Source organism: Bos indicus, chromosome 12 (genome assembly GCF_029378745.1).
Source record: "Bos indicus isolate NIAB-ARS_2022 breed Sahiwal x Tharparkar chromosome 12, NIAB-ARS_B.indTharparkar_mat_pri_1.0, whole genome shotgun sequence".
NCBI classification, from domain to species: domain Eukaryota; kingdom Metazoa; phylum Chordata; class Mammalia; order Artiodactyla; family Bovidae; genus Bos; species Bos indicus.
The window spans coordinates 71,440,992-71,468,425 of NC_091771.1; the positions used below are offsets into that span (position 1 = coordinate 71,440,992).

Genomic DNA, 27,434 nt, shown 5'->3' on the forward strand with positions numbered 1-27,434 from the left:
ACCAGCCCTGCTGTTTCCTCCCACTCCTCTAGGGGGCACCCGTGCCCTCTGTCTTCCCACAGCCCTCAATGGGTACACTTGACCATTTATGAGTCCCACCATCCCCTATAAGCTGTGAATGCAGGAAGGCACCTCAGCCCAGCATGTTCTGTCGCAGGAACCCTGCACCTGCTGTCTTCTCCCAGGTTGTTTCCCCAGAGAGTCTCAGGGCTTCCATGTCTCCACATCTAAGACAGCAACTCCCCTTGCTTTTCCTTCAGAGGACATGTCATGGACTGACATGTCAAAAGGTAAAAAATGAATCCTTTTGGACTTAATGAAGCAACTGTGTTTGTGTATACACCACGGAATCTTGATTCTGATCACAGACCCAGTGTCCAGAGTGTCCCCTTGGGACTTTTCTATCCTGAGTCCAAAGCACAGGACTGCTCATGGTTAGGGAGGAGTAGGGAAGGGGGCTGACATTTACTGAGCGGACTGGTGGTTTGGTTTCTCTGAATGTGTGGATGGGTTGTCACTGGCCTTGTTTTGAGATGAAGAAGCTGAGGTTTAGTCACTTGACGTCATCAGCTTCATGAGAGGGACTGAGCTGCAGGGACTGAGCTGCAGTCTGCTGCCTCCAGACTCTTCATCTGACTCACTCAGCTAAGCTTTGGCCCAGGTTCCTGAGATTTGCTCTGTGAGGGTCTTGGGCTCCCAGAGTTCATGCCTGGAGCCCTGCCCATGGTCAGTGGGACCCCAGACCTGGCCACTCGCTTCCCTGAAGGGTTGTGGACCCTGTGGTTGAGACTGGGGCTGAGTTCCTAGAGGTCTGCATTTAGAGTGTAGGAGCAGTTTTTTTTTTTTTTTTCCCTTTGTTTGTTTTTTTTTTTTTTTACTGTGAAAAAAATTTAATGTTGAATAGTGAAGGGTGTCTTGACTACAGAGAACTGATGTGTCCTTTGAGCCATTGGGTTATTTCCACTGTGATTTGGGCCACTTTGATTCTGTTCTTTTATTTACATATTTTAAAGGTTTTCAGTCCTAATGAAAGAAGACTTTCTTCCTGGATGGGACTAGGAATGTTGTAGAGAATGATGGAGGCCATGCTGGCGTTCATTTTCTATTTAATATTATTTAGGAAGAAGTGTCTAGAAAACCAGAGAAGGCAATGGCACCCCACTTCAGTACTCTTGCCTGGAAAATCTCATGGATGGAGGAGCCTGGTAGGCTGCAGTCCATGGGGTCACTGGGAGTCGGACATGACTGAGCGACTTCCCTTTCACTTTCCACTTTCATGCACTGGAGAAGGAAATGGCAACCCACTCCAGTGTTCTTGCCTGGAGAATCCCAGGGACGGGGGAGCCTGGTGGGCTGCCGTCTATGGGGTCGCACAGAGTTGGACACGACTGACGTGACTTAGCACCAGCAGCAGTCTAGAAAACACTCTGACAAAGGTGCTATTAAAGAATCTATTATATTTTGTTGCTAATATTTACATCATTAATTATAAATAATAACCTAAAAAGCTATCTAAGAATGTACACATTTTTATATTATATAGATTCCTCTCCTCCAATTCCCACATAGCATTAAGATAGTCTTTTAGTTCAGTCAAATTTTGGAATCTCAGTATTACTCAGTTGTTTTTCTTTATGGAACATGTAAATAATTGTTAAGCTGAATTTTAGGGGAAAAAAATACTTAGCTCTTGGTGCCTCCTTCACTGGACTCTTTTTCAGAATTTTTAAGCAGAGCTAGGTTCAAGCTTGCTACTGATAAATTTAAGAACCTAGTAAGATTAATTGATTTATGTTTATTTAATTTTTATTATTGACTTGGTATTTAACTTAAAGATCTTTGACTGTCTTTGTCTCACTGTTTTCAAAATACAAGTTTCCAGTGTGAAGCACCCCCATTAATGAGCTTTTGCTTACTGTGTCTTTTACATTTGTAGATGTATTCGTCAGGCCTTGAAGGAGAAGATCACAATCTTAGTGACTCATCAGCTGCAGTACCTAAAGTATGCAAGTCAGATTCTGATACTGAAAGATGTAAGTAATTTATAGAAGTCTGGGGAATTGATAGCACTCAGGTATGTTCAAAGACACACCTCTCTGGAGGTCACTGTCCTTGGATTCATGATAAATGCCCTCTTCTCCCTCAGTTTTTTGCCCCCTTTTTCTAAGAGTTGGTGTTCATGCCTTGGGGCATGAATCCAAAGACCTGTAGAAATGTCACTACTATCCTGTAAGCCACATAAACCCTAAAGTGTATAAAATTGCAAACACAGGGTTATTGAATCATCACTGTTCTAAAGAAATCTGTTAAGGATAATGATGCAATTTTATTTAGAACTTTTTATTTTCCTCTTCCATGAGTTAAGTCAAAGTGTATTACTTAGAAATTAGAGATACTAAGACCTGTCTGTACCCATGCGATTATCATGTGCAGTTTGTCTAAAGAGCATCTTCTATTAGCACCAAAAGTGAGGCTGGGTAGCCGAGCACCTGGGTCAGAGATGCCCACTCTGCTGGTGTAACCAGTCGCTGGTCTCACTGCCCAGGTCTCTATGTGCCTGATATGTGTGGGAGCCTATGCAGCAGGAGGACAAGCACCTGCCTTCATGGAGCTCCTGTTCTTATGGGGAGGATGTGACAGAGAAGGTGACATCCTGGCTGCCTCCCTGAGGAGCTGGTGCCTCACAAGGTCTGAGTGACATGAAGGTGGGGGCCACACAGTCACCTGGGGGAGGGGGTCTAAGGCAGGGAGTCCTCAGGAAGGAGCTGACCTGGCAGGTTGGAGGAACAGCAGGAAGACCAGCGTGTCTGAGGAGAGTGAGCAGGGGGACGGGAGGGAGCTTGTCTTCAAGCAGTGGGCAGGGGACCGGAAGTGGGATGGAAGCCTTGGATGGTCCAGAGCAGAGGAGATATGTGGTCTGATGTGGGAGTTAAGAAAGTCCTGCTGGGCACTGGAGGGGTGACAAAAGAAGCAGTTACAAGGCTTAGTAAAGTTGAGGAGACCAGAAGTGTGGGTTCAGGCTAGAGTATCAGTTTCTAGAGCTACCGTCACAAAGCTGGGTGACTTTAAACAACAGAAATTTATTGTATCCCTGTTCTGCAGACTACGGATCCCAAATCCAGGTGCTGGCAGGGCTGTGCTCTCCCTGAAAGCTCCAGGGGACAATTCTTCCTTCTCGCCTCTGGTGTTCACCAGCCTTCCTTGTGTTTCTTGGCTTCCAGCTGCAGTGCTGTGGTTTCTGCTTCTAATGTCATATGGCCATTGTCCTCATGTCTGAGTCTCTTCTCATAGGGACATCAGACCCTTACATCAAGTGGATGTAGGGTCACCCTGCTCCAGTGTGACCTCATCTTAACTTTATTACATCTGCAAAGACCCTTTTTCCAAATAAGTTTGTGTTCACAGGTGTCATGTTGGAAGTTGTCTTTTTGAGGAGAAGCCACCATCCAGTCCACAGGTCCTAGCATGACTGGGGGTGGGGTGGAGAGTAGTGAGAAGTTTGCAGATTTGGTGGTAGTTTGATGCTTCACTCCTTGGCTCGTTTGCCTCTGGGCCTCAGCACCTCTGCCATTAACCCCTGCCTGTTATGCAGGCTCTTGGTCAGATCCCTGACTTATGAAATGAAATTCTGCTGTAAGAAAGATTATTAAAACGCAGAACCTCTCTCTCTCTGGAAGCAGTTCCATGTGTCAACTCTTCTTCATTCTTCTAGGCAGGGCTAAGGTTTTCAAGGTTGAGAGCAGTTGATTTCATGTTCAGAGGGGGTGATTCTAGAGTGCAAACCCAGTGTTTACAGTGTTATGAGCAAAGAATAACCTATGTAACCAGTCCCTAGATGTTTTGGGGCCCCGTTATGGCCTCCTTTGAAGACACTACCCCCAATTTAGTACTAACAAAACAACTATTTGTCCACTGGTGAGTACTCCTGGATGAGTTGCGGTCCATCCTCACTGTTTGTCTCGTCCCTCTCTCACAGCAGAAGAGGGTATGGCTGCCCCCTTGTCCTCTTGGAATTGTCAGCGCTTGGCTGCTGGGTGAAATTTCTGTCTTTGTACCACTAGTCATTTCATTGTGCATATTACAGATATGAAGTGGTGAGTGGTGATTTCAGTAAAAAGACATGAGAATTTCACCTCCCAAGTGGAATAAGACATACTATATCCTGCATAACTGGCTAGTTCTGCAGTATCAGATGGTACCCAAAGGCTTCACTGGGTTTCTCCCAGTGGCTCACCTCAGGGAATAGGATGAGAGGAGTCCCAGCGAGGGTCCTGGGCCACCTTCTTTCACATGACCTGCCTCAGCCAGAGCTGCTCTCATTTGATGAGGTTAGCATCCTGGGATTTTTTTCCTAGTGTTTTATTTGCCACTGAGTGAATCAGCTGAGTCTTATTCATAAGGTCAGAAGATAATGAAAACATCTGCACATTATTTTATATGATTTTGGAAGGGAGGGAACCTGTGCAAGGATGTGTCACACATTTTCAAAGAGCATGATTAGATTGGCTGTAGCTTAAGCAGTTGCCTGACTTGGGGAAGCCTGGTTGGTTACATGTGGTTGATTGTTCATAAGTATTTTCTTGGATCTGAGTGCCTTGATTCTGGCTTAGATTTTGGTTTGTGGGCACAGGCTGCCAAGGCTTTAGAGACTCAGAGCCTCCTTGTTTAATTACTTGAACAAGTGGAATACTGAATTTTCAGTTGAGAACTTCCTGAGGTGTGTGGGGCAGTTGGACAGATCATAAAGATGCATTTCGTGGATTCCCTGTCCAGGACTGGTTCCTACATGTCTTATCCCATGGGACACATGATACTGTGACAGCAGTCAGCGAAGATCTGCTGAGTGACCCTTACCTATGTATATGTGTTTATGGGTCAAGTTTAACTTTCTTCTGGAATATTCTTCCCAGTTGACTGTTTTTTAAAATTCTGCTTGTCACATGAGGCTTCTCTCAATTCCTATGATGTCTAAAAAGACTGTGCCAATCTTCACACCAACTTCTGTGCTTCTTGCTTCCCTAGGTGCCCAGGGTACTTATGTCAAAGGGCCTCCATTTTTAACAGATGAGACCACATTTCTTTCACATCATCCAGCACCTAACACAGGGTTTGGCAGAGAACACAATGCTCAGTTCTGTGTCGAGTTGACTGAATTAGATTTCTCAGCAAGTATTCTAGACCCAGGGATCTTTTTTTTTTTTTCTTCCCAAAAATCATAATTTAAGACCAGATAACTTTTTTATTAGTATTTAAGTTTTTTTTTTTTTTTAATTTAATTTTATTTTTTTAAACTTTACAATATTGTATTGGTTTTGCCAAATATCAAAATGAATCTGCCACAGGTATACATGTGTTCCCCATCCTGGACCCTCCTCCCTCCCCACACCATCCCTCTGGGTCGTCCCAGTGCACCAGCCCCAAGCATCCAGTATCGTGCATCGAACCTGGACTGGCAACTCATTCCATATATGATATTATACGTATTTCAATGCCATTCTCCCAAATCATCCCACCCTCTCCCTCTCCCTCTCCCTCTCCCACAGAGTCCAAAAGACTGTTCTATACATCATTGTCTCTTTTGCTGTCTCATATACAGGGTTATTGTTACCATCTTTCTAAATTCCATATATATATATATATGTGTTAGTATATGTATTGGTGTTTTTCTTTCTGGCTTACTTCACTCTGTATAATAGGCTCCAGTTTCATCCACCTCATTAGAACTGATTCAAATGTATTCTTTTTAATGGCTGAGTAATACTCCATTGTGTATATGTACCACAGCTTTCTTATCCATTCATCTGTTGATGGACATCTAGGTTGCTTCCATGTCCTGGCTATTATAACAGTGCTGCAATGAACATTGGGGTACACGTGTCTCTTTCAATTCTGGTTTCCTCAGGTTTAATATTTTCAAATATAAATTAAATCCCCTCAATATTTTTTTTTAAATTTCAGGGCAAAACAGTGAAAAGGGGGACTTATTCTGAGTTCCTGAAATCTGGGGTAGATATTTTTTCCCTTTTTGAGAAGGGGAATGAGCAATCTGAACCATCTCCAATTCCAGGAACTCCCACTCTGATCTCTGAGTCTTTGGGTCAGTCTCTCCAGTCTCCCAGACCCTCGTTGAAAGATGTGGCTCCAGAAGACCAAGATGTGAGTTTCTCATCCTGCAGTGTGCCTGGGTCTGTGTGCTCTTGGTGGCCTTGTGGACCTTCAGTCTGCTCTGCTCATGATTCTTCATTTGTCCCCAAGTAGACCCTAAGGTTTCAAAAGTCTTGTTCCATGGAATTGATATGAAGGAAGAAAGCCTGCTTGGAGTTCTCTTTTGAGTGTAGGATGGAGGATCTTATGGAGATCAGTAGTGGGTGCACTGCTGTGAATTTCTGGGTATATGTGGCTCACTCTGATTGAGAACTCTTCAGTTTACCTTAGTTACGTACTACTTGCTCTGAAGGTCCCTGGCTTCCCTTATGCATCAAGAGGCTTAATGTTAAGACCCCCTTAGACTGACCTGCTGTGACTACATTAAATCGGCTACTTTCCCTATATGTTGGAATATTCTGGCACTGCAGGTGACTGATAATATTATTTTGCCTCATTGTCAGAAGGTTTGGCATAAATCAGAGGTAGTGTGTTCAAAGGACCTGATACATGGTAGACACTCTGGAGTTAGTTCCCATCCTCCTTTCTTACCAGTCAAGACCGACCACATCTTATTGATCTTGAATCACAGTGGCCAGCATAGAGTCAAGGATATCCGTGGCTCCAGTGACTCTATAATGCATTTTAAGTCCTCCAATCAGAAATTCAGAAATGCACTAGATCTCCCTTAAAAACATACACAGATATTCTTCTATATTCAAACCCAAGAGCCTGGATGATTCTGATAAGTGTTCGGATTGGTCCCTCACATTCCACACTCAGGAATCACTCTCTGAAACTTAGGAACCAAATAGATCCAGATCTTATGCTTGTCATGTGCTGTCTAAACTCATATTACTCCAACTCTCTCTGTCAACTCAGTTTACTGTGTTTGGCCAATATTTTGAGACCCAAGTATGTTTTATATTTTTATTATTGAGTGACACAAGTCATATAGCAGGATACATCAGCTCCATATCATTTTGTGTATTATTTTAGAGCAAGCTTCTGCATTTATACATTAATTGATTGTGTTATGCATGTGCTATGGACTTCCCTGGTGGCTCAGACAGTAAAGCATCTGTTTACAATGCAGGAGACCTGGGTTCAATCCCTGGGTCAGGAAGATCCCCTGGAGAAGGAAATGGCAATCCACTCCAGTACTATTGCCTGGAAAATCCCATGGACAGAAGCGCCTGGTAGGCTACAGTCCATGGGGTCGAAGAGTTGGACACAACTGAGTGACTTTACTTTCATGCATGTGCTAAGAGGCATGATCTACTTTAAGCAAAGTCACTCAACAGGGAATGATCTCATGCAAATGATGTTTCCTTATTTCTTATAAATTCCTAGGAATGGAATGGCTGGGTCCAGGCGTAAATGCATATGTGGTCTGGCCAGATATTCCCACTTCCTTCTCTGTAGGAGATGTATCGTGTTGCACTTCTACCAGTGTATGAGATGTATCTGTTTCCCCACAGCTTTGCAGTAGAGGGCATTGTTGAACTCTTGCAATTTGGGGTTCATTGTTTAAAATTTCATCTCTTTCAAAATTTCATCTCTCACTGTCATTTTTCCCTTCTAGACTGAGAATATACAGGTTACACTACCTCTAGAGGGCCATTTGGAAGGAAAAGTTGGTTTTAAGACCTATAAGAATTATTTCACAGCCGGTGCTGATTGGCCTGTCATCATCTTTCTTATTCTAGTAAGCTTTGCAGCTCAGGTATGTACGGGCATTTATTTTGGCTTGTGCTCTTAGTTTGATGTTTACATACTATTTATATTATATTTTATAATTATTTTTAAATGTGTGTTAAGAGGTTTATCTCAAAGAATTGACTTATGATGTTTTGGGATCTAGCTGGTTGAATGTGAAATCAGAAAGGCAGGCCTGCAGGCTGGAACCTCAGGCAGGAGCTGACCCTGATATCTTGAGGCAGAATTTCTTCCTCCTCCAGAAAGCCTCAGGTTTTGCTCTCAGGCCTTTGTCTGACTTGATGAGGCCACCACAGTGTTAAGGGTGATCTCCTCTACTTAAGTTCTGATGATGGATATGAACCGCATCCACAAAATACCTTCACAGCAACATCTAGATAAATGTTGGTTGAATCACTGGAGACTGTCCTGGCCAAGCTGACACAGAAAACTGACCATCATAGTACCTGTCAAGATTTTTCCTTTGAAAAATCCCAACATTTGTACTGCTATTATTGCATTTTGAGGTTCATTTGGATTTGCATTGAAATACATTATATGTGGGAACAAAGTTTTCTAGAGAAAAGAGGATATGTTTTAAAGATTTAAAAATGAAACATGCCCTCACCTGTGGTCATCTGGGGTGTGGGGTTTGGTGCAGATTGGAGCCAGAAGAACCTTCTCCATGGTCCTTTGTTCTGGAGCCTTTCTGCCCCTCATCCTAGTGAGTGGGGTATGAGGGCTCAGCGATGTCAGTGTGTGAGTGACTGTTGTTTCCTGCTCCAGGTTTCCTATGTCCTGCAGGACTGGTGGCTTACAGACTGGTGAGTGATTCCTGGTCTGACCCAAAGTGCTCTGAAGTCTACACAAAGCTTCACTTTCCCACAGAGTCAGGGGGAGAGGTGAGGCTTGTTCAGCCTCCTCTTCTGACCCTCACGTAGTTTGCCTGAATTAAAATTAAACTTCTTGTGGGTGGAATATGATTCCCTGGTTGTCTCTCCTCATGTCCCTTCTTTAAGCAGCTTCTTCACAGACAACTTTTTTTCTTTTGTTAGAACTTTTAATTTTGTATTGAGATATAGCTGATTAACACTGTTGTGATATTAACAATGTTCAGATGAACAGCAAGAGATTCAACCATACATCTATATGTATCCATTCTCCCCCCAAACCCCTCCCATCCAGGCTGCCTCATAACACTGAGCAGAGTTCCACGTGCTGTACAATAAGTCCTCGTTGGTTATCTATTTTAAATATAGCAGTTTGTGCATGACCATCCCAAACTCTCTAACTATACTTCCCCATAGTTAGAGGGGAAGCTAAAATGAACTTGGCAACCATAAGTTCATTTTCTAAGTCTATCTTCATAGACAATTTTGAGAACTGAAAGTCATGATTCAAATATTTAACAGAGAGACACCACAGGGTCTTGTGAGTTGGGAAACAATTTCCAGCACAAATACATTTCTCAAATTGAGGTAACTTTTTTGATATTTGTGTTAATTCTATGTATATGTATAGTATAATATTTTTTCTTCCTTGTTCCACAGGGCGAATGTACAAAGTGACCTGTATGCTGGGGCTTTAGTAAAAGATGTCAATGTGATGCTTGTTCTGAACTGGTTCTTAGGAGTTTATTCAGGTAAAGTTGAGTCATCTGCTCTTTTAAACCAGAGTTTAAGGTACTTACAATGAGTCCATGTGAGCAACAAGGACTTCTAGAGTAACTGAGTAATGTCTTAACAGTTTAAGTGTCTGAGTTGCATTTACTCTGTGAGTTAATTAGAATAATTATTTTAAAGATCTACTAGAAGAAAAGAGATTGAATGAAGACTCTTAATTTGCTGTGTACTGGATTTTGGTAGTTATACCAGAATTGTACATTCAGAAATCAGTCACTGGAAATATATTGTTATTTATATTCTCATAGGTTGCTTTTGCTAAATCTTATATCATTATATGGATGGGCAAGGGGATTAGAAATGGATCCCCACCCTGTGGTTCACCTTGATCCTTCACCACGCTGCTCATCTCTTGAGATTCACTAATTGCTTGAGAAGCTAAGCAGGGGAAATCCAGTGCCTCGGATTAGGATTCCTTCTCTTTCTTACTTTGAGATCGGTGTTATCTCCTCCCAAAATGATTAGTTTAACATATGGCTTGCCAGACTAATATTAACATGATTATATTCACAAGAGGGTTTAGAATATATATAGCATTACATGATATTTAAAGGATATCTTCAGCTAAAATTTTAAATACCTTCTTTATCCATTCACCTGGTGATGGACATTTAGGTTGCTTCCACGTCCTGAATTTTGTAAATAGTGCTGCTGTGAACATTGGGGTGCATCCATCTTTTTGAATTATGCTTTTCTCAGGGTATTTGCCCAGTAGTGGGACTGCTGAGTCATACAGTATTTCTGTTTTTAGTTTTTTGAAGAACCTCCATACTGTTGTCCATAGCAGCTGTATCAATTTATGTTCCTGCCAACAGTCCAAAAGCATTCCCTTTTCTCCACACCCTCTCTAGTATTTATTGTTTGTGTATTTTTTTTGATGATGGTCATTCTGACTGGTGTGAGGTGATACCTTATTGTACTTTTGGTCTGTATTTCTCTAATAGTGATGTTGAATGTATTTTCATGTGCACTTGGCCAACTGTATGTCTTCTTTGGAGAAATGTCTGTTTAGATTTCCTGTCCATTTTTTGATTGGGTTGTGTGTGTGTGTGTGTGTGTGTGTGTGTGTGTGTGTGTGTGTTTTAATATTGGGCTGCATGAACTATTTGTGCTTCAGTTCAGTTCAGTTGCTCAGTTGTGTCTGACTCTTTGCGACCCCATGAACTACAGCACGCCAGGCTTCCCTGTCCATCACAAACTCCCAGAAGAAGTGAAAGTGAAGTTGCTCAGTTGTGTCCAACTCTTTGCAACCCCATGGACTATAGCCTACCAGGCTTTTCCATCCACGGGATTTTCCAGGCAAGAATACTGGAGTGGGTTGCCATTTCCTTCTCCAGGAGATCTTCCCAACCCAGGAATTGAACACAGATCTCCTACACTGTAGGCTTTACCGCTTTACCGCCTGAGCTACCAGGGAGGTCCATCATGAACTCCCAGAGCTTACTCAAACTCATGTCCATTGACTTGGTGATGCCATCCAACTATCACATCTTCTGTCATCTCCTTCTCCCTCCACCTTCAATCTTTCCCAGCATCAGGGTCTTTTCAAATGAGTCACTTCTTTGCATCAGGTGGCCAAAGTATTGGAGTTTCAGCTTCAGCATCAGCCCTTCCTATGAATATTCAGGACTTATTTCCTTTAGGATGGACTGGTTGGATCTCCTTGCAGTCCAAGGGACTCTCAAGAGTCTTCTCCAACACCATAATTCAAAAGCATCAATTCTTCAGCGATCAGCTTTTTTTTATACTCCAACTCTCATATCGATACATGACTACTGGAAAAAGCATGGCTTTGACTAGATGGACCTTTATTGGCAAAGTAATGTCTTTGGCTTTTAATATGCTCTCTAGATTGCTCTTCCAAGGTCAGTTGCTTAATTTGAAGTTATTTTCTCCCATTCTTGGAGTTATCTTTTCATCTCATTTATGGTACATATGTACACTGGATTATTACTCATTCATAGAAATGAACAAAATTTGGTCATTTGTAGAGACATGGATGGACCTAGAGTCTATCATACAGAGTAAAGTAAGTCAGAAAGAGAAAAACAAACAAAAAAAGGTTATATTAATGCATATATATGGAATCTAGAAAAATAGTATAGATAAACCTATTTGAAAGGCAGGAATAGAGTTGAAACGCTGGACTGGAAGAAACAAAAGCTGGAATCAAGATTGCCGGGAGAAATATCAATAAACTCAGATATGCAGATGACACCACCCTTATGGCAGAAAATGAGGCGGAACTAAAAAGCCTCTTAATGAAAGTGAAAGACGAGAGTGAAAAAGTTGGCTTAAAGCTCGACATTCAAAAAACGAAGATCATGGCATCCGGTCCCATCACTTCATGGGAAATAGATGGGGAAAAAGTGTCAGACTTTGTTTTTCTGGGCTCCAAAATCACTGCAAATGGTTACTGCAGCCATTAAATTAAAAGACGTTTACTCCTTGGAAGGAAAGTTATGACCAACCTAGATAGCATATTCAAAAGCACAGACATTACTTTGCCAACAAAGGTTCGTCTAGTCAAGCTATGGTTTTTCCTATGGTCATGTATGGATGTGAGAGTTGGACGGTGAAGAAAGCTGAGAGCCGGAGAACTGATGCTTTTGAACTGTGGTGTTGGAGAAGACTCTTGAGAGTCCCTTGGACTGCAAGGAGATCCAACCAGTCCATTCTGAAGGAGATCAGCCCTGGGATTTCTTTGGAAGGAATGATGCTAAAGCTGAAACTCCAGTACTTTGGCCACCTCATGAGAAGAGTTGACTCATTGGAAAAGACTCTGATGCTGGGAGGGATTGGGGGCAGGAGGAGAAGGGGATGACAGAGGATGAGATAGCTGGATGGCATCACTGACTCGATGGACGTGAGTCTCAGTGAACTCCGGGAGATGGTGATGGATAGGGAGGCCTGGCGTGTTGCGATTCATGGGGTCGCAAAGAGTCAGACACAACTGAGCCACTGAACTGAACTGAACTGAATAGAGTTGTAGATGTAGAGAATAGACGTGTGAACACAGCGAGGGGTGTGGAGGTGAGGAAGATGAATTTGGAGATTAGGATTGACATATATACACTACCATGCATAAAACAGATAGCTAGTTGAAAGCTGCTGTATAGCACAGGGAGCTCAGCTCTGTGCTCTGTGATGACCTACAGGACAGGGGTGCAGGGGACGGAGGTCCAAAAGGGAGGAGTTATATGTAAATATAGAGCTGATTCACTTCCTTGTACAACAGAAGCTAACACAACATTATAAAGCAACTATAACCCAATAATTTTTTTTTAAACTCAAATATCCTCATAGGAAGTGCCTGTACAAGTTTTCTACAAAAGAGTGAATTAGTGTAAAATTCCACTCTTTGAAATTTGGTATTTATTTAGTTGATCACTTGCTAAGAAACTTGAATCCACCAGCTATGTACGTTCTTAATTGGTGGATAAGGAGGGCTTAAGGAAGAAGAAGGGATTCTGTTATACCTTCATATGGGGTGGTGGGCTAAGGCAAATCCCTACTGATAGAATTCAGGAATTTGAGCAGCTTTCAGAATTTAAATAACACTGGTCAGCTGAATGAAAAATAAAAAAATGCTTGATGGAGTATTTATTACAGAAGTTATCCCAACTCTATTTAGCACTGTGAATTGATGAGATGTTTGGAGGGCTGTTTTAATTTTTATATGCATAGAAGTGTTCATTTATGTCATTGATAAACAAATTTAAATGATTGTCTTTATTTGCAAATGCTTTGAGCGTCTACAAAACACTTAGGGATTAATTGCTTGTTTAGATTAATTATCTCACATCATAATATAATTTGTAGTTTCTTGCAATTCAATTATTTAAAGAGATTGTCCACTTGCAACTTAACATGGTCTTTTCATACTCTTTAAAGCTACTTGGGCATAGAAGTAGCTACTTTATATTTAATATTTTAAATTTTATTACACTATAGTTGCTCTCCAATGTTATGTTGTACAGCAAAGTGAACCAATTATAAATGTATCATCTCTCTTTGCTAGATTTCCTTCCCATTTAGGTCACCACATAACATTGACTAGAGTTCCCTGTGCTATACAGTAGGTTCTTAAGAAGCTAGTTTACATGGAAGTAAATTTCCTTGTAAATTATAAGGAAATGGTAAATCATTTACCCTATTCCCTCTTAATTCACCTGCTGGTACCAGAGCATGCCTCAGTTTTAGATTACAGGACATGAAGTAAATAGTGAAATTTGAAATGTGGAAAAAGGAAGATCAACTGCTTTTTATAATTATCAATCTTGTGAAAATTTTTTAGAATTTGTAATTGAATTAGGAAAGCCTAAAATGAAACTGTAGTTTACACATGATTCCCTCCCCTCATGTTGCTATTTACTGAGAGGAAAACATTGATTTTTATATTCTTCTTTATAGGACTGGAAAAGGTCAGTTTTTATTCCAATCCCAAAGAAAGGCAATGCCAAAGAATGCTCAAACTACCACATAATTGCACTCATCTCACATGCTAGTAAAGTAATGCTCAAAATTCTCCAAGCCAGGCTTCAGCAATATGTGAACCGTGAACTTCCTAAAGTTCAGACTGGTTTCAGAAAAGGCAGAGGAACCAGAGATCAAATTGCCAACATCCACTGGATCAAGGAAAAAGCAAGAGAGTTCCAGAAAAACATCTATTTCTGTTCTATTGACTATGCCAAAGCCTTTGACTGTGTGGATCACAATAAACTGTGGAAAATTCTTACAGAGATGGGAATACCAGACCACCTGACCTGCCTCTTGAGAAACCTATATGCAGGTCAGGAAGCAACAGTTAGAACTGGACATGGAACAACACACTGGTTCCAAATAGGAAAAGGAGTACATCAAGGCTGTATATTGTCACCCTGCTTATTTAACTTATATGCAGAGTACATCATGAGAAATGCTGGGCTGGAAGAAGCACAAGCTGGAATCAAGATTGCCGGGAGAAAAATCAATAACCTCAGATATGCAGATGACACCACCCTTATGGAAGAAAGTGAAGAGGAACTAAAAAGCCTCTTGATGAAAGTGAAAGTGCAGAGTGAAAAAGTTGGCTTAAAGCTCAACACTCAGAAAATGAAGATCATGGCATCCGGTCCCATCACTTCATGGGAAATAGATGGGGAAACAGTGGAAACAGTGTCAGACTTTATTTTTGGGGGCTCCAAAATCACTGCAGATGGTGATTGCAGCCATGAAATTAAAAGACGCTTACTCCTTGGAATAAAAGTTATGACCAACCTAGATAGCATATTGAAAATCAGAGACATTACTTTGCCAGCAAAGGTCCATCTAGTCAAGGCTATGGTTTTTCCTATGGTCATGTTTGGATGTGAGATTTGGACTGTGAAGAAAGCTGAGCGCTGAAGAATTGAAGCTTTTGAACTGTGGTGTTGGAGAAGACTCTTGAGAGTCCCTTGGACTGCAAGATCCAACCAGTCCATTCTGAAGGAGATCAGCCCTGGGATTTCTTTGGAAGGACTGATGGTGAAGCTGAAACTCCAGTACTTTGGCCACCTCATGCAAATAGTTGACACATTGGAAAATACTCTAATGCTGGGAGGGATTGGGGGCAGGAGGAGAAGGGGGCAACAGAGGATGAGATGGCTGGATGGCATCGTTGACTTGATGGACGTGAGTCTGAGTAAACTCTGGGAGTTGGTGATGGACAGAGAAGCCTGGTGTGCTGCGATTCATGGGGTCACAAAGAATCAGACACAACTGAGAGACTGAACTGAACTATAAATGTATTTGTGTCAAAGCATTAAACTCTTACAGAATTTACTTTATATATTTACATATATAAAATTTATTTATCCTATATATGTAAGTTTCTATATAAATTTTATATATAGAATAAAACACACAATACGTCAATAGGAGTACATCAAGACTGTGTACTGTCACCCTGCTTATTTAACTTATATACATTATGAGAAATGCTGTATATCATCAGAAATTCTGGGCTGGATGAAGCACAAGCTTGAATCAAGATTACCAGGAGAAATATCAGTGCCCTCAGACAGCAGATGGCACCACCCTTATGACAGAAAGCAAAGAAGAACTAAAGAGCCTCTTGATGAAAGTGAAAGAGGAAAGTGAAAATGTTGGTTTAAAACTCAGCATTCAGAAAACTAAGGTCATGGCATCTTGTCCCATCACTTCATGGCAAATAGATGGGCAAGCAATGAAAACAGTGGCAGACTTTATTTTTGGGGGCTCCAAAATCACTGCAGATGGTGACTGCAGCCATGAACGTAAAAGATGCTTGCTCCTTGGAGGAAAAGTTATGACCAACCTAGACAGCATACTAAAAAACAGAGACATTACTTTGCCAACAAAGGTCCATCTAGTCAAAGCTATAGTTTTTCCAGTAGTCATGTATGGATGTGAGAGTTGGACTCTAAAGAAAGCTGAGTGCCAAAGAACTGATGCTTTTGAACTGTGGTGTTGGAGAGGACTCTTGAGAGTCCCTTGTACACCTAGGAGATCCAACCAGTCTGTCCTGAAGGAAATCAATCCTGAATATTCATTGGAAGGGCTGATGCTGAAGCTGAAACTCTAATACTTTGGCCACCTGATGTAAAGAACTGACTCATTTGAAAAGACCCTGATGCTGGGAAAGATTGAAGGCAGAAGGAGAAGGGGATAACAGAGGATGAGACGGTTGGATGGCATCACTGACTTGATGGACATGAGTTTGAGCAAGGCTTGGGAATTGGTGATGGACAGAGAAGCCTGGAGTGCTGCAGTCCATGGGTTCGCAAAGAGTTGGACATGACTGAGTGACTAAACTGAACTGAATTGATCTTTGTAAACTGCCTGCAATCCTTTAGCATCATTAAGGATAAGGCAGAGATCTTGTGCTAAGTGTTATTTCTTTATTTCAGGGTTAACTGTATCTACCGTCCTTTTTGGCATTACAAGGTCTCTGTTGATATTCTACATCCTTGTTAATTCTTCACAAACTTTGCACAACAAAATGTTGGAGACTCTTTTGAGAGCCCGGGTATTGTTCTTCAGTAGAAATCCAATAGGTAAGTCAGACACCAAGTTCCTCAGTGATAATGTCTATATAACACATTTAGTGCCTGAGTACATTTTCATATTTGAAAATGGAAGAGATGCTTGGAAGAAAATTACTGTGCATGCTTATTCATTTTCTACAAAAGTCTTGACTGATACGTTTTCCTACCAGAGAAAATCTGAATATAGGAGCATATAAGCTTTATTCCAATTTGTACATGTCTGTAAAGATTAATGAATGTTTACTTTGCAGGATGATTTAAGAATCCATTTGTCATGTGGCATATAAAACACCCAACATATGGTGTAAATATGTTGAAGTGTTTTTGACTAGTTTTGCTGAAATGCTGGCTGTGTTACATAGTGTTAAGCTAAGTAGGAAGGACTTTCTTCTGGGAACATCTCTACAGAAGACAGGCTGTGTGTTTCTTTCTTTCACTGCCCATCCATTTCTGGTACCATGGAGCTCTGGCATGTGCTCATATTTTGAGGTTTAAATAAATGGTAATGGAAAATTAATTAAAATATAAGATCAGTGAAATGTAAACATCCTCTTCAATAAGATCGGCTTTCTAGTTTTATAATAGACTTTTGGTTACATTTAAGAATCTTGTGGTAGGTAGCAGGTGGATCTTCAGTATAAAATAAGAGTGTCCCTGAAGGTTTCCTAGTGGTTGCTTCCTCCTCCTTGAGGCCTTCGACCTGTCTTGCTTCTGAAGGTAGCCTCTTGACCTGGGTTCCTATGAAGAGCTAGTTCATCAGTGCACATGCCCACTCTGTTCGGGTGGTTAGACTTGTGCTGAGGCCCAGGGAGGCTTTGTTATGCAGGTGATGATTGACAGGGCCTTTTGAGGCCAGGATGTGACTGGAGTAGCCTTGGCCTGGCCATCAACTAGCTGTGTGATCAAGGCCAAAGAAGGTAGATGCTACTATAGGCAAATCTCCAGACAGGATGTTGTCATGGTTATAAATGTGGACTCTGGGGACTTCCCTGCTGGTCCAGTGGTTAAGACTCTGTGCTTCCAGTGTAGGGGGCCCAGGTTCAAACCCTGGTCAGGGAACTAAGATCTCACATGCTGCACAGCACAGCCAAAAAATTAAAAAAAAAAAAAAAAAAAAAAGTATGGACTCCGGAGCCAACTTCCTGGATTCAGTCCTGGAGATAGTTACTAACAGTAATAGCCACTTATAGTTATGTTAATATTTATGTGCTAGTTATTTAATTTCTCTGTGTCTCATTTTCTTACCTATAAAATGAAAATACTATTAACACACTCACAAATACTTTGAAATTGTGCACGTTAAGGGGGTTAATACATTCACAGCACTTACCACAGGGTCAGTACCCAATGAACCTTAGTGAGGATGATGACACAGTGTTTGGGAACTTCCTCTCCTGTGAAATAGGAATACCTGCTGCCCTACCTGTTTCATAAGACTGTTGTGAGGATTAAATAATATTATTCAGGGCAGCATCTTGTGCAGATTTTTTTCAGCACAAGTTGTTTGGTCCAGGCACTGTGTGGAACACAGGATGGTAAAGTGTAGAGGGCCACACAATCTCATCTTATTATGAAGCTGGAGTGAGGAAGTGATAGCCATGCTATTATGGCTGTGAAGTTGCTCTGCTTTGCCGGTTAGTGTGAAAACTACAGTTGTACATTTGGCAGCATCACATGGGACTGAATTTCTCTTATCACAGCCTCTGAATGCTTGTGACCACAGTTAACCAGGCTCTTGATGGCCAGTAGGCTTCTCCAGATACTGATTTATTTATTATTCAAGAATTTTGAACCAAGTTTAAATCTTCAAGTCACTAATCCTGGAGCAGCAGGCATATACAGTGTGTGTCTTTGTCTTTTCTCTCCCTCCTGTACCTGTTATCAGAACATTCCTTCAAGGGCTTCTCTGGTGGCTCAGAGGTTAAAGCGTCTCCCTGCAATGCAGGAGACCTGGATTCAATCCCTAGGTCCGGAAGATCCCCTGGAGAAGGAAATGGAAACCCACTCCAATATTCTGGCCTGGAGAATCCCATGGATGGAGGAGCCTGGTGGGCTACAGTCCACAGGGTGGCAAAGAGTCGGACACAACTGAGCGACTTCACTTCACTTCATTCCTTTAAGAAAATAGAAACCCAAATAAGTACTAGGTTATTTGCAAAGGTTTAGGGGCATAAGTTATTTACCCTTTTAATGGTGTATTAAATCAAACTCTACCTTGTGTTTATTTCTGAAAGTGGAATTTGTAATAGATTGTTTCTGGTGGACTTTGTTTCTGGTATGTTATGTCACGAAGAGAAAACCATGTATAGCCATGTTCCTGAGTTCAAGCTCACTCTGCTCACCACATGACAGGCCAATAAATCTTACAGACAAGTATTATGGTCAGGAATAATGACATTGTTTGGAAAATTGGCAGACTGAGAAGATGGCAGACTAATGCCTCAAAAAACCATCTTATTGGGGTCTGGATGCTCATCTGTTTTATAGAACAAAGAAGGAGAGAAGGTGAGGAAGTAAAGTTAAAAGACCATTTATTTTGCAAAATAGGAGGAAATGTATTACTTTTTCTTTTCTGCAGCCATTCACAGATGGTGAGGATTAGATTGTCTCCCCATGAGCTGAAAAAGAGCCATTTTAATTTAACATTCAGGCAGAGGGGCAAGCTTTGCTGACACAAACAATGAATAGCTAAAGTTAAAGTCAAGCAGATTCAACATGGAGTCAAAATTGACTGTTCCCTGTTACAGTTCCTTTGATGGGCACCTCTGCTATCTGGGGCCAGTACCCTATGCTTTCTCATCCCAAGTTTCCAAAGGGTGCAATGCCCTTGCGGGGGTAGCTGCAGAGTCATAATGGTTGCAGCAACCTTTGTTTACAGAAATGACAAGTGGCATTTTTAGTTCACACTAGGTATTTACTAGAAATTCATTCTCATCTTCTAATCCTACAGCCTTTTGTATATGCTATTGTTGTGATTATGACAAGGGAAAGAAAATCAATGATAAGTGATCCTTAGTCATTCAGTAATATTTCTGTTTTCCTGCCTACATCCCTCTGATATTCTTAGATGCTTATTCATAAGTCTGTGTTTGTCACATCTTGTACACCTCTGAAAATAAAACTCACTATCCCAGTAGTAAACTCACAATTTGGAAATGACCAGAATCCACAATTTCCCAAAATGGGAGATGCTATGAATCATCTCGAGGGAAAAAAAAAAAAAAATTACAGAGAAGTTATGGTAGTTGGTGGTTTAGTTGCTAGGTCTTGTCCCACTCTTTGCAACCCCATGAACTGCAGCCCACCAGGGTCTTCTGTCCATGGGATTTCCAAGCCAAGAATAATGGAGTGGTTGCTATTTCCTTCTCCAGAGGATCTTCCTGACCCAGGAATCAAATCTATATCCCTGTATTGGTAGGTAGATTCTTTACCACTGAGCAACCTGGAAAGCCCAATATGGACTAGAGAGAGCAGTTATTGAAGACACAAAGCCTTGAAGCCAGTGATTTGATTATGGGATCAAAGTCATCTCAGGAATAATATATATATATATATATAATTTATATATATATATATTTATATATATAAATTATATATATATATATATTTTAGAACTTCTAAAGACTTTTATTTATTTATTTATTTTTTTTACTGGAGGCTAATTACTTTACAAGATTGTATTGGTTTTTCCATATAGCAAAAAAGGCACAGATGTATAAAACAGTCTTTTGGACTCTGTGGCAGAGGGAGAGAGTGGGATGATTTGGGAGAATGGCATTGAAACAGGTATAATATCATATATGAAATGAATCACCAGCCCAGGTTTGATGTATGATACAGAAAATATCTTTTTCTGTTACTTAATTATAAAAGAGAGATTATAATTATGTTTATTTAAAAATTGTCACAACAAAATTAATATGGATAACTAAATTATATGGATAACAAAATTAATATGGATTAACTTACTTATTTTGGAACTGTTTATTACCAGTTTAGCACTGGAGTGAATCTTAGATAGACTGAATCTAAAAGAAGGGAACATTCTGAAATTCACCAACCCTTCCTGATGCTGCCACAAAACTCTCCCAATTTTTTAAAAATCAGAGCTCAGTTTCAACCCACTGTCATTTGGTAGAATTTCATCCTATTTTCTTTTTTCTTTTTACCTTGGATGTCAGCTTATTTCATGTGAATCTATAATATATTAATATTTTGTTGTTGTTTAGTTGCTGAGTTTTATCCAACTCTTTTGCAACCACATGGAATGTAGCCTGCAATGCTCCTGAGTCCATGGGGCTTTTCTAAGCAAGGATACTGGAGTGGGTTGCCTTTTCTCCTGCATGGGATCATCCCAACCTAAGAATCAAACACATGTCTCCTGCACTGACAGGCGGATTTTTATACACTGTGCCACTAGAGAAGTTCCTAACTACATATACTTTAAGAATATTGCTTTTATTTGTTCACGAATTGTTTCTCTTAAAGCTCCTATCTGAGGAAATGAGTCATTTCTTGTGTCCTGTTCTTGCAGGAAGAATTTTGAATCGTTTCTCCAAAGACATTGGGCATATGGATGACTTGCTGCCCCTGATATTTCAAGATTTCATCCAGGTAACAAAACAGTCCTGTCAGAGTTCTCACAGGGAACAGAAGAGTGCCTGTTTCTCAAGGCCTTCTCACAGTGGCTGCTGCTGCTGCTGCTAAGTCGCTTCAGTCATGTCCAACTCTGTGCGACCCTATGGACTGTAGCCTACCAGGCTCCTCCATCCATGGGATTTTCCAGGCAAGAGTACTGGAGTGGGGTGCCATTGCCTTCTCCGCACAGGGGCTGAGGGTGGGCTTTTCAGCCTGGTGATGTGTCCTGTTATCTTCACTAAGAGGCTGTGTTTGTTAGAGAAAGGTGCTGTTCTGATTGGAAGGCTGAGCTAACATGAGTAACATCTGGGGCAGGAGTGTCTACACAGTCACGTCAAGGTTGGTCTGAAGCAGCGACGTGCTGGATGAATGGTTCTCCCTCTGCTTTCCAGGTGTCTGATGTGGATTCCCTTTACTGTGAGCATATTTCATGACAGAAACAACCATCTTTCATGGAAAGATAGCCTAGATAAGCTAAATTATGCACTGATTTACCACATAAGACAAATATTTACTGTACCAATTTATTTGGATAAAGCCAGATGTGGTTACTTAGAAAGAAAAGATTGGTAAAAATAAGGTAAAAATAATACTTTAACTAGGATAATGTTGGTGTTTAGTCACTAAGTCATGTCTGACTCTTTTGTGACCCCATGGACTGTAGCCTTCCAGGTTCCTCTGTCCATGGGATTTCTCCGGCAGGAATACTGGAGTGAGTAGCCATTCCCTTCTCCAGGGGACCTTCCTGACCCAGGGATCAAACCCACGTTTCCTTCATTGTCAGGCCAATTTTTTACCACTGAGCCACCTGGGATGCCCAACAAGGACAATCAGATCAGATCAGATCAGATCAGTGGCTCAGTCGTGTCCAACTCTTAGCGACCCCATGAATCACAGCACACCAGGCCTCCCTGTCCATCACCAACTCCCGGAGTTTACTCAGACTCACGTCCATCGAGTCAGTGATGCCATCCAGCCATCTCATCCTCTGTCGTCCCCTTCTCCTCTTGCCCCCAATCCCTCCCAGCATCAGAGTCTTTTCCAATGAGTCAACTCTTCGCATGAGGTGGCCAAAGTATTGGAGTTTCAGCTTTAGCATCATTCCTTCCAAAGAAATCCCAGGGCTGATCTCCTTCAGAATGGACTGGTTGGATCTCCTTGCAGTCCAAGGGACTCTCAAGAGTCTTCTCCAACATCACAGTTCAAAAGCATCAATTCTTCTGCACTCAGCCTTCTTCACAGTCCAATTCTCCCATCCATACATGACCGCAGGAAAAACCATAGCCTTGACTATATGGACCTTTGTTGGCAAAGTAATGTCTCTGCTTTTGAATATGCTATCTAGGTTGGTCATAACTTTCCTTCCAAGGAATAAACGTCTTTTAATTTCATGGCTGCAGTCACCATCTGTAGTGACTTTGGAGCCCAGAAAAATAAAGTCTGACACTGTTTCCCCATCTATTTCCCATGAAGTGATGGGACTGGATGCCATGATCTTCGTTTTCTGAATGTTGAGCTTTAAGCCAACTTTTTCATTCTCCAGTTTCACTTTCACCAAGAGGCTTTTGAGTTCCTCTTCACTTTCTGCCATAAGGGTGGTGTCATCTGCATATCTGAGGTTATTGATATTTCTCCCGGCAATCTTGATTCCTGCCATAAGGGTGGTGTCATCTGCATATCTGAGGTTATTGATATTTCTCCTGGCAGTCTTGATTCCAGCTTGTGTTTCTTCCAGTCCAGTGTTTTTCATTATGTACTCTGCATATAAGATAAATAAACAGGGTGACAATATACAGCCTTTACGAACTTCTTTTCCTATTTGGAACCAGTCTGTTGTTCCATGTCCAGTTCCAACTGTTGCTTCCTGACCTGCATACAGATTTCTCAAGAGACAGTTTAGGTGGTTTGGTATTCACATCTCTTTCAGAATTTTCCACAGTTTATTGTGATCCATACAGTCAAAGGCTTTGGCATAGTCAATAAAGCAGAAATAGGTGCTTTTCTGGAACTCTCTTGCTTTTTCCATGATCCAGCAGATGTTGGCAATTTGATCTCTGGTTCCTCTGCCTTTTCTAAACCAGCTTGAACATCAGGAAGTTCACGGTTCACATATTGCTGAAGCCTGGCTTGGAGAATTTTGAGCATTACTTTACTAGTGTGTGAGATGAGTGCAATTGTGCAGTAGTTTGAGCATTCATTGGCATTGCCTTTCTTTGGGATTGGAATGAAAACTGACCTTTTCCAGTCCTGTGGCCACTGCTGAGTTTTCCAAATTTGCTGGCATATTGAGTGCAGCACTTTCACAGCATCATCTTTCAGGATTTGGAATAGCTCAACTGGAATTCCATCACCTCCACTAGCTTTGTTAGCAGTGACGTTTTCTAAGGCCCACTTGACTTCACATTCCAGGATGTCTGGCTCTAGGCCAGTGATCACACCATTGTGATTATCTGGGTCGTGAAGATCTTTTTTGTACAGTTCTTCTCTGTATTCTTGCCATCTGTTCTTAATATCTTCTGCTTCTGTTAGGTCCATACCATTTCTGTCTTTTACTGAGCCCATCTTTGCATGAAATGTTCCTTTGGTATCTCTGATTTTCCTGAAGAGATCCCTAGTCTTTCCCATTCTGTTGTTTTCCTCTATTTCTTTGCATTGATCGCTGAAGAAGGCTTTCTTATCTCTCCTTGCTATTCTTTGGAACTCTGCATTCAGATGTTTATATCTTTCCTTTTAGATAGAAAGGCTTTAAGCCAGTAATTTGACTATGGGATCAAAGTTATCTCAGAAAATGTCTGGTTCATTTTTTTTTTTTTTTTCCCTCCCCATACCATCCCTCTGGGTCGTCCCAGTGCACCAGCCCCAAGCATCCAGCATCGTGCATTGAACCTGGACTGGCATCTCGTTTCATATATGACATTCCACATGTTTCAATGCCATTCTCCCAAATCCTCCCACCCTCTCCCTCTCCCACAGAGTCCACAAGCCTGTTCTATAAATCAGTGTCTCTTTTGCTGTCTCGTATAGAGGGTTATCGTTACCATCTTTCTAAATTCCATATATATGCGTTAGTATACTGTATTGGTGTTTGTCCTTCTGGCTTACTTCACTCTGTATAATAGGCTCCAGTTTCATCCACCTCATTAGAACTGATTCAAATGTATTCTTTTTAATGGCTGAGTAATACTCCATTGTGTATGTGTACCACTGCTTTCTTATCCATTCATCTGCTGATGGACATCTAGGTTGTTTCCATGTCCTGGCTATTATAAACAGTGCTGCGATGAACATTGGGGTACACGTGTCTCTTTCCCTTCTGGTTTCCTCAGTGTGTATGCCCAGCAGTGGGATTGCTGGATCATAAGGCAGTTCTATTTCCAGTTTTTTAAGGAATCTCCACACTGTTCTCCATAGTGGCTGTACTAGTTTGCATTCCCACCAACAGTGTAAGAGGGTTCTCTTTTCTCCACACCCTCTCCAGCATTTATTATTTGTAGACTTTTGGATCGCAGCCATTCTGACTGGTGTGAAATGATATCTCATAGTGGTTTTGATTTGCATTTCTCTGATAATGAGTGATGTTGAGCATCTTTTCATGTGTTTGTTAGCCATCTGTATGTCTTCTTTGGAGAAATGTCTATTTAGATCTTTGGCCCATTTTTTGATTGGGTCATTTATTTTTCTAGAGTTGAGCTGTAGGAGTTGCTTGTATATTTTTGAGATTAGTTGTTTGTCGGTTGCTTCATTTGCTATTATTTTCTCCCATTCTGAAGGCTGTCTTTTCACCTTGCTAATAATTTCCTTTGATGTGCAGAAGCTTTTAAGTTTAATTAGGTCCCATTTGTTTATTTTTGCTTTTATTTCCAATATTCTGGGAGGTGGGTCATAGAGGATCCTGCTGTGATGTATGTCAGAGAGTGTTTTGCCTATGTTCTCCTCTAGGAGTTTTATAGTTTCTGGTCTTACATTGAGATTTCTTTTTACATGTTGATTGCTCTGTCTTAACGTTTGTTAAGAAAAAAAGAAAAGAAATCGAGCCTTCTATCTAGCCTTTTTTTGTCTGTGAACTTGAGTTTCTGAAGAATGATGTAGGGTCATCTCAGTTCCCTTTTCTTCATTCAGTATTGTTGCTCATGTGGGGTGTTTGTTTGTTTTTTAATTCTATACGCTTTTCGGTGATTAAGCCTGTGGGGAACTTTCTTTTTCTATCCAAGTGTTAATTTTGGAAATGAAAGGAATTTATCAAAAGCTGTACACAGAAATGCAGCATTGAGCATCTGAATGCAAACAGCCTATAAGCAAAAGCTTCTATTGTTTACCAATAAGAAGTGAGCTGAGATTCAGAGGCAGAGGACTTTTAATGCAAAAATTAAAAAAAAAAAATCTGATTTTTTTTTTTAATTTTCTGCAAACTTGCTTTATGAATGTGTCCTGCTGGCTTTAGCTTCATAATTTATCCTCAGAAGCAATCTTTCCCAAAAACATTGTCACATTTTGACAGTGATTGTGAATTACTTTGAAAAGATTTTGTGAATGGTTCTGTTTCTTTGCTATAGCAAGCTAGATCAAGGTTAGGTTTCTACTGCATGCTTAGCTCATGGTTAGTTACCAGTCAGAATCAGAATTCATCACATTTTTGCATGACCATATAGAGGGACAGGGATCAATGCTACCTGATTTCAGTAGGAAACATTTTCATTAATGAGGAGAGAATGTTCTAGTCTCATTGATTTTCAGGTCTAGCTTTCCTGTTATTTTACCTTTTTAGGAAATGATGCACCTTGCACTAACTTTTGTGTATGGAAGAGTAGTTAGTGGTTGAGGTTTATTTTTTCCAGTCATCTTGGCCACATTTATTAAATGACTTTCTTACATTCAGTTAGCACTTTGGTTACAATCCTTTGAATCTATGCAAGTAGGTCTGTGTCTGTATACTTTATTTTGTTCCACTAATATGTTTACCCTTATATCAATACTGCAATCTTGGTTATTGTACATTTTCATAAAAGATGAAACCCATAGTCTAAGTCCTCTAACTTTGTACTCCTTTGTCAAGGTTGTTTTATCATCCTGGATACTTTTCTGTGTAAATTTTAGAAGCCTTTCAATTTTTTTTTCCATAAAAACCCACTGATAATTTTATTAATATTTCCTTTTAACTGTAGATAATTTGAGGAATCTAAGTCTTAACAATGTTGAATCTGCAACTGTAAATATGATGTCTCTCTCCACTTATTTAGGTATTGTTTGATTTTAGAAATGTTTCTTAATTTTTAATATATACATCTTATACTTCTCTGGTTAAATATATTCATGCATATTTGCTTTTTCACTGTATTATTGGGTTTTAAAAAATGTATTTATTTATTTTTGCCTGTGCTGGGTCTCTGTTGCTATGCGTGGGCTTTCTCTAGTTGCTGTGCATGGGCTTCTCACTGTGGTAGTTTCTCTTATTCCAGAGCATGGACTCTAGGGCACATGGTCTTCAGAGCTGCAGCACTCTGGTTCTAGAGCATGGGGTTAGTAGGCGTGGCCATGGGTTTAGTTGCTCCTTGTTATGTGGAATCTTTCAGATCCAGGGATTGAACCCATGTGTCCTGCTTTAGCAGCTAGATTCTTATCCATTCGGACCACCAGGGAAGTCCTATTAGATTTTTTTTTTTAATACCATTATTCAATTTCTTGTTGCTAGTCTATAGAAATATGGTTGATTTATTTATAAATTTGCTTTGCTTTGCCTGGAGTTAGTGTTTTTTTTTTTTTTTTTTTTTAATTATGTAGAATTTTGTACACATACAATTATGTCAGCTGTAAATAATGACAGTTTTGTTTCTTCATTTCCAGTATTTATGACTTTTATTTCCTTTTCTTGACTTGTTGTAGCTAGACTTTCCAGTACAGTGTTGAATAGAAATGATTATATAAGACAATCTTGTACTCTTGGGGCAAAATATTTCAGTATTTCTTCATTACAAATTATATTAACTACAATTTTAAAATAGATATGCATTGTCAGATTGAAAACATTTCCTTTAACTCCTCAATTGCCAAGATTTTGTTTGTTTGTGTTTTTTTTTTTCCTAGTAAAGAATAAGTGTTGAATTTGGACAAATAATTTTTCTACATCTCTTCAAATAATCATGTGATTATTTAACTCTTTTAATGTGAATTATACTGATTGGTATTTGAAGGTTAAACTTGCATTACTTGAATAAACTTTACTTTGTCA

General features: G+C 40.5%; 1 protein-coding gene across 1 annotated transcript in view; it reads left to right on the top strand.

Moving 5' to 3' along the window:
- Positions 1–27,434, top strand: part of LOC109567082 (ATP-binding cassette sub-family C member 4-like) — a 171,231-nt gene that overhangs the window by 66,437 nt on the left and 77,360 nt on the right. The window contains 7 exon segments of the mRNA XM_070799964.1: positions 1,937–2,033; positions 5,959–6,156; positions 7,730–7,870; positions 8,629–8,666; positions 9,393–9,484; positions 16,433–16,579; positions 21,105–21,184. Coding sequence (XP_070656065.1) covers positions 1,937–2,033; positions 5,959–6,156; positions 7,730–7,870; positions 8,629–8,666; positions 9,393–9,484; positions 16,433–16,579; positions 21,105–21,184 — 793 coding nt within the window.